This window comes from Raphanus sativus, unplaced genomic scaffold (genome assembly GCF_000801105.2).
Source record: "Raphanus sativus cultivar WK10039 unplaced genomic scaffold, ASM80110v3 Scaffold1815, whole genome shotgun sequence".
NCBI classification, from domain to species: domain Eukaryota; kingdom Viridiplantae; phylum Streptophyta; class Magnoliopsida; order Brassicales; family Brassicaceae; genus Raphanus; species Raphanus sativus.
In genome coordinates, this window is record NW_026617124.1 from 11,407 (window position 1) to 19,155 (window position 7,749).

At 32.9% G+C, this 7,749-nt stretch overlaps 1 protein-coding gene across 1 annotated transcript; it reads left to right on the forward strand.

Annotated features, from left to right (window-relative positions):
- On the forward strand, window positions 1-972 carry LOC108831390 (uncharacterized). The gene has a single exon (XM_018604938.1). It carries the CDS (start codon window positions 1-3, stop codon window positions 970-972), a length of 972 nt encoding a protein of 323 aa, XP_018460440.1.
- The last annotated feature ends 6,777 nt before the right edge of the window (window positions 973-7,749 follow it).

Sequence of the window (7,749 nt, forward strand, 5' to 3'; positions counted from 1 at the left end):
ATGTGGGGGAAGTGGATTAAAGGAAACTTACTAAAGAAAAAGAGTTTTTGGGAAGTGAAGAGTACTTCGCAAGCAGGATCCTGGATGTGGAGAAAAATGTTGAAGCTAAGGGATGTTGTTAAGAAGTTCTATCGGAAGGAAATAGGAAATGGCAGACACACTTCTTTCTGGTTCGACAACTGGTCAGAATGTGGAGTGATTTTTGATAAATTGGGTGATAGAGGAATTATAGATTTGGGTATACGTAGAGAAGCTACTGTGGAGGAAGCAATTTTGAGTAATAGAAGAAGGAAAAGACACCGATCTCATGAGCTAAATCTTATAGAAGCGGAGTTGAGAAGAGTAGGAGAGGAGATGAATGAAACAGAAGATATTAGCTTGTGGAGAAGGGGGTCAGGATATAAAGATAATTTCTCGACTTATGAGACTCGGTGCCTTACACGGGAAACAAAGAGTGAACAGAGTTGGGCGTGCAGTGTTTGGTTCTCAAATGCAACTCCGAAGTTTGCGTTCATAACCTGGGTTGCTATGCTTAACAGAATGTCTACTCTAGACAGAGTTGCGCAGTGGAGCCAGGGAGTGGATACAACATGTTTGCTTTGCAAGAATGAAGTGGAGACTAGGAATCACCTATTTTTTGCTTGTTCTTACTCGTCACAAGTATGGGAGCATCTCACTAAGGGTATGATGGGAGAGGATTATACTAATGACTGGACTGAAATTGTACAAATGATCTCAGAAGTGTCTATGGACAGGAAGAGATTATTTTGTCTACGATATTCATTTCAAGTCACGCTGTACATGATTTGGAGGGAGAGAAACAAGCTCAAACATGGAGATAAAAAACTTCCCATTGTTGCATTGAAGAAGATGATTGAGAAGGGAGTTAGAAACAAGCTGAGTATACTGATATCAAAAGGGGTGAAGGGTATGGAGAGAAGTCTCCAGTATTGGTTTGAAACTAGAATGTAATTTCTGGTTTTTAATTTCTGGTTTCTAGATTGTATAGAATCAAAAAGTTTATTCAAGTTAGTAGAAGAAGCACTTGATGTAAACAGGTTTTTTTGGTGAATAAAAATTTAACATTCATTCAAAAAAAAACCATTTTAATGAATTAGTCACATTATTAGCCACATTTTATTTCGTTACTATTTTGCCAGGGAACAATTGTGACAAAATCATGGCTATTTTTAGTCATGTTTTGTTTTGTGACAATTTTGTGGCTTTTAAAGCCACAAATTACACTAATATTCTCATTTTGTATTTTGTGACTATTATGGCTATTTCATGACTATACTTTTTAAAGTAATGTTTTTCGAGTCTTTTGTGACTGTAGGAAAAATTTCTGCTCGTAAGGTATTTCTCAATCTTCCAATAATAGACTGAAGAAAACTGAACCGAGATTGATATATTGTATGGATTAGTTCTAGATCAGGGTCTGAGATTAATTGATGTTCTCTATGGTTTTTCCAATAAAGATGCTTTATATTTTGTGCCAAAGATTTGAACTTTTCAGAGTTTTTATGAATATTTGAATCACAGTTGTTAACTTTCAGCTTCGTTTACTTGCTTGATATTTATCTGCACCCAAACACTAGTTCGATGATTTTGTTTGCTTGCGAGATTGAAAACGATGAACACAAGAACACACCCAATTGTTTACCTATACTTCATTGCTTACTGTCATGGAAGAGATCAAAATTATCAAGCACTCAACTATAATCAATACTCCCTCAATTTCATTTTATTTGTCGTTTTAGGTTTATGAACACGGATTAAGAAAACACTAGATTTTGATCCGCGCTTTCAAAGCGCGGATTTATTTTCCTTTATTTTTTTAAATTGACAAATATTTAGTAAATGTCATATTTTCGTATATTTGTTTTTTTATAAAAAACTTAATCTTTTATCTTTCTTTATCGTGTTGGGTCCCAAAGCCGATCAGACCCGGGATAAATATCCGAATGAGTTCTAAATTGCTATATGCGAAGAACCGGTCCCGAACCCGACCCGAACCGAGAACCGAATGAGTACCCAAAGATATCCGAAATGTGAATATATATCTAAAAATATATGTTATAATTATTTTTATATTTTAAAATAATATTATAAGTTAACTATAGTAGTTATTTTCGGTACTTTTAAGTATTTTTGGATAAAATATGATAGTTTGGATAAAAGTTTACCCAAAAAATGTATAGAATGGATATTTTTGGTTACTTTTGAGTAATTTGGATACAAAAATTTGAACCAATTCGGATACTTTGGTTACTTTGAGTACAAATAACCGAACCCGTTTTAGATACTTTGGTTATTAAGTTATTTTTCAGGTTCTTATGCATGAGAACCAAACCCACCCGGACCCAGAAAGACCAGACTCGAACCCGACCCGAAATTTTATAATACCCGAATGGGGTTTAATTTCAAAATCCGAAAACCCCGATACCCGAAAGAACCGATCCGTACCCGAATGGGTACCCAAATGTCCAGGTCTAAAGAGTATTTATGTTTAGAAAATTAAACTTTATTTTTAATGAATTAAGTTGGTATAACTTTGATAAATTAATTTTATTATGTGGTTAATTTTTAGATAAAAAATTATATACTTTTAATAAAGATTTATATTTTTCAATGAAAAAAATCAAATTTTTTTATGAATGCTTAAATTATATTTAAAAAAAAAAGAAAAAACATAATAATTAGGTGTACACAAAATATTAAAATGGTTGAAAAGAAATTATTTGAACTTGGAGAAAAAAATAAGAATAGGATCTGATTTTTTATTCTGGGCCAAGAGAGATCTGATGTGGGCAGTGGGCTGGATCCAAAAAAATGATCCAATATAGATGTGTTATTAATATTACTTAATTGTCCTTAATGAAATATGCAATGTTAGTAAAAAAAAGAGTATTTTTAGTTAAAAAATCAATAGGATCCTGCGTTAATAGTATATATATGATTTTGTATATTTCCAAAATAAAAACACAATTACCTATACACCTAACCATATTTCAACCAATAGAAAAATAAAATAGAGAATCTTATTAATAAATTTTGCATTGAAACTCTTAAACGACACTTATTTTGAAACAATTTTTTTTCCCTACTACGACAATTAAATCGAAACGGAGGGAGTATAAAGTTCTGGTGACAAAGAATACCACGAAAATACACTTCTAGTAATTGGATCCTTCTTCAAACGACGCTGGAGTAGCTTCTTCTTCATTCTCCGATCAATCGCCTAAAGGTAGAACTTTATATATTTTGAGTCTCTCTCTTTTGTAACTGATTCAGTTACACTTTTTCTCAGGTGTTAGACTGACGAAGAGGAAGACTGTTATGGTCTTTATAACGACTGCTGACTTTACCCAGGTTTGGGCTCTAAACAGATGCGGCCCAGATCCTGTACGTTCTTGATTCAATAGACCGGCCCAAACTACGGCCCCACGGTGAATATCTGAAGACAAAGCCCACTAATCTCCACCTCTTTGACTTCAGACATTCCGAGAAACTCCCAAAACTGTCTTATCTCATTTTCTCTCTTCTATCTCTTCGCTCTCCCTTCTCTCTAGAAAAACTCTACACCTCTTTTGATCTTCTTAACTTCTCCTTTGTGACTCAGGTAAGTTCCTCATCGTTTATACTTGCCTTTCACTTAGATCGAGTCGGAGAATATTAGATTTGTTTCAAACCAGAAAGTAACATCTTATGTTCTTGTCTTGCATGTCTACTTTCTGAGATTCTTTAGCTATTAAGCTCATCCACTTCAACAAACCTCTGTATGTCTTCCACATGTAACGATCCTTTCCGAATCTAACTTTCCTCAGCATGCATGTCTTCTTTTTATCTTTTAATCCCTCGATCTTGAGTACTAATATCTTTATTTCTCTGTCTCTGAGTTTGCAGTTATGACCACGATGGTCAACCCTCGATTGGTTAAATTTTCGAGAATCATGATGACTCTTATCGGATTTCTCAGATAGTCCACATGGGGCCATTTTCTATCAAAGACTTGAATCTTTTTCCGATGACTCCACCTGAAAATTCATTCTTGAGATCTTCCTGACCTCTTCTTCGCAACATTTAACTCCTTCTCGACTTGTAATTAAGTAGATACCAAGCTCTCTACTGATGTACAAAAACTAACTCAAGGTTTTACTTTTTTCTGCATAACGAGACATCTCCTAATTTACCTAGAGCTACCCAGTGTCTTCAGCACACATTTAAAAGATATGAAGCTTCGTGCCAGGTACGCACTTATTTAGGAAGTCTGCCGGATTCTTAGAAGTATGGATCTTTGCTAGGTTTATGATCTCTTTAGACACTAAATCCCTGATGAAAATGATCTTTGTATACATGTGCTTATTCCTCTGATGTGAACTCTGTTTTTAGCTAGAGAAATTGCACTCTGTGAATCATAGTGTATCCTTACACTGTCTTGATTGTACCCTAATTTTTTGCAAAACCCTTTCAACCAAATAAATTCCTTCACTTGTAGAATTAAGGCCATGAACTCCGCCTCGGTGGTGGAGAACACCACTACTGACTGACTTCCAGGACCAAATATTCCCTCTAACTTGAAACACAATCCTTCCCTTGTCTTCATCCGTCGCATAATCTGAACCAGAATAACCTTCAACATTGAACTCTGAAGATTTCTTAAATGTCAAACACTGATTATAAGCCCATGCCTCATATCTCAGAACCCACTTCCTAGCTTCCGAATTGTCTATGCGTGGAATCAGTGTCAGTGGATTTGTTCATCAATATCACATATGTTGCATGTAGTTGATCATCATATGTAACAATATTAGAGATTCTATGTTGATGTAATTGTTATCCAGTTTTATAAAAAGATATAATTATTTTCCTTGATTAATATCGGATACATATATGTTTTCGCCAATTTAAAATAATATAATTTTAAAACTAACATGAGAATTATCTTCATCATCATTTAAGATATTCATGAATAATGATTTTGCTTCAATGTAAAAAAAGAAGAAAATATGGAGAGATGGTTATTAGGACATCTCCAACTTCACTCCATTTTTTACTCTAAAATAGACTATAAGTAAGAAAAAAGTACTTCAATACTACTCTATTTCCCACTCTATAATGGAGTTTACTTCATTTATGGAGTAATCTACTTTTGTTTGTTCATCACTTTATAATAGAGTGTGAAATGAAATGGGGTTTGAGCATTTTTACTCTATTTTCATTTTTACTCTATTTTGGAGGAAAAGTAGAGTTTTACATTAGAGATGCTCTTAAGATTGTAACACAAGATGGTAGTTGAGAGGATGTTAGCATAAACTTTATTTTCAAAAACAAAATAATTAAGAAATGGAACAATGAGCCGCATTGAATACACAATTAATTTAGTTCCTAACATAACTAAAAAATACTAGATGGTTGGTCCGCACAAGGTGCGGATATAAAATTTTCAATTATTATATAAAATTCGTAAATTAATTCTCTGGCATTAGTGTCTCGGGTACAAATTGGCATCGGACCAAAGGAGATTATGTTTGCTTTCTTGTCTTGTAACTCTCCGAGACTTGTTTGTTAGACCGGAGGTGTACCTTACTTGGCATTAACTCTTTTGGTTATACATAAGTTATGCTTGTTCCACGCTTTCCTCTATTTTGGAACCACATCAGTGGTCGTGATTGTGACATCGGTTACGGTCTCAGTTCTGAGCTTAAGACTATTTTATCATAGGGTTTGTTGAAAATATAGTTGATAATATATTTTCAGATAATATAGTTGAGCAGAATAACTTAACTTCTTCAGATATTTCAGACTTAAGTCCATTTTAAAATTTCCTCCCTTAATATTGCAGTTATCTTTTCACATGAAAGCATCATATATAAATAATTTTGTTTATATACGAATGCATATAAGGGGAACATGAATTATGTATCACATGAAGTTATAAAAAAAAAGAAAAAGAATATTACATGGCATCTATGAAAGCATATAAAATGAGAAGTTTTCAATTGATACTTTTATTAAAACCAAAAGGTTTGCATGAACACAAATAAGACTAAACTAGTGAAGAACAAAGTATAAAACGAGGTCGAAGTGTTCAGGAATAAGAGCTCGAGGTCGATGTTTATGTGTGTGTAAGCCGGAAATGTGTATGTCTGTAAATGTCCCTTTTGTGTTTGCCTTCCTTCTCTTTTTATACTCGTGTTCGTTCCGATATATCCTCTTCAATGACTTCATTTCAATCCCAATCAGAAACCCCCAAAGCATAATTCTTTTGATCAAGTCTTATTATCTTACTGCGACCTTGATGACCATCGGCTTCCAAGTTTGTTTAGTTTGAGATCAGTCTGATCTCTTATCATCTTGCTCCTTCATGCTCTGCTCCAAATAGATTGGGAATCTGGGTCCAACATTAGATAAATATGATAAATGATTTCTCTTACTGATTTCACCTTTTTTGTTAGTTGTAATAGAAATCTGACATTTCTCTGCAAGTGTAAGCTAAAGTTTAGTAGTGCCAACTCAACTAAAAAGGCCAGTAGTGTGACTGCCCCAGGATCCATGATATTTGGGATATAATTTTTTTAAATGATTTATTAACTAAAAACCAAATTTTATTCAGAACAAAAATAAATATACATGTATTTTTAAAAATTTATATGTTTTTATATCTATATTTTATAACATTTTAAATAAATACTTTTAAAATCATACTAAATTGTATTTTAAACTATTAAAGAGTTTTTCAGACGTTAAAAAAACTATTAAAGAGTCTACAAAAAACTTGGCCCAAGGGCCTTTATAAACAATGAGCCGCCTCTGAAGTTCAGTAGGAAAAGAGTTCCAATGCTTCGAGAATGTGATAAAGGTCACTAAGAGCACCATCAACCCAATGTTGCTTAAAGGGAGGTGCTTAAATTTTTTTTTTATTTTTTTTTTTGGTCTGAAAAAAAGAAGTAATTGCGGCCACCACATATCAGTGGGATCCACGAATAGTTTAAGCAACATCAATTTGTGACTCCTAATTAAGCACTCTTTCTTTTTCTTCTTCTTCTCTTTTCTTTTTTTTTTTAATATAGAAAATGTGAAGTACCCCCTAAGCTCGGAAAAATCGGCCAACTCATACATCAACAGAGGACCGCGGTCCCGATCAGTACATACACTACATACCTGTGCTAAAACATACATCAACTTACGTTTTTTTTAAATTTCATACATCAACTCTTACTTTTCGATTAATTCATACATTGACCGTCTAACCGTTAGTCAAACTATAACGGTGTCATATGTGGCCTTAACGGATGCTGACGTGGCTTTTACATTTTATTAAATTAATAAAATAAAAATAAAATCCAATTTAAAACTGTGGTAAGAGGGAATCGAACCCGGGTTCATCCCAATTTGAACCACTCACTAAACCAGTGTGCCACACGAATATATTGATATTGATATCTATTGTAGCATACTTATATATAATTGTTGTTCATATATTTCTAATTATCTAGAATTAGCTCCACAAAATATATATAAATTCTAAGAATTGTGGTTAATTGCCTTAATTGTTGTTATTATGATCTTTTTTTTTTTCAAAATAAAAGTTTTTGAAAATCAAAAAAGTATTTTCAAAATTTACAAATAAAATATAAAAATCATTTGACAATAAATTTCCAAAAATTATTATAAAATTTTGAATTTGAAAACTTAGAAGTTAAAACTATTAAATACATATTTTTATTTTTATTTTTTATTATTTAC

What these genes read in the sequence shown, in the direction of transcription:
- LOC108831390 (XM_018604938.1), top strand. Translation starts at nt 1, where the DNA reads ATGTGGGGGAAGTGGATTAAAGGAAACTTACTAAAGAAAAAGAGTTTT.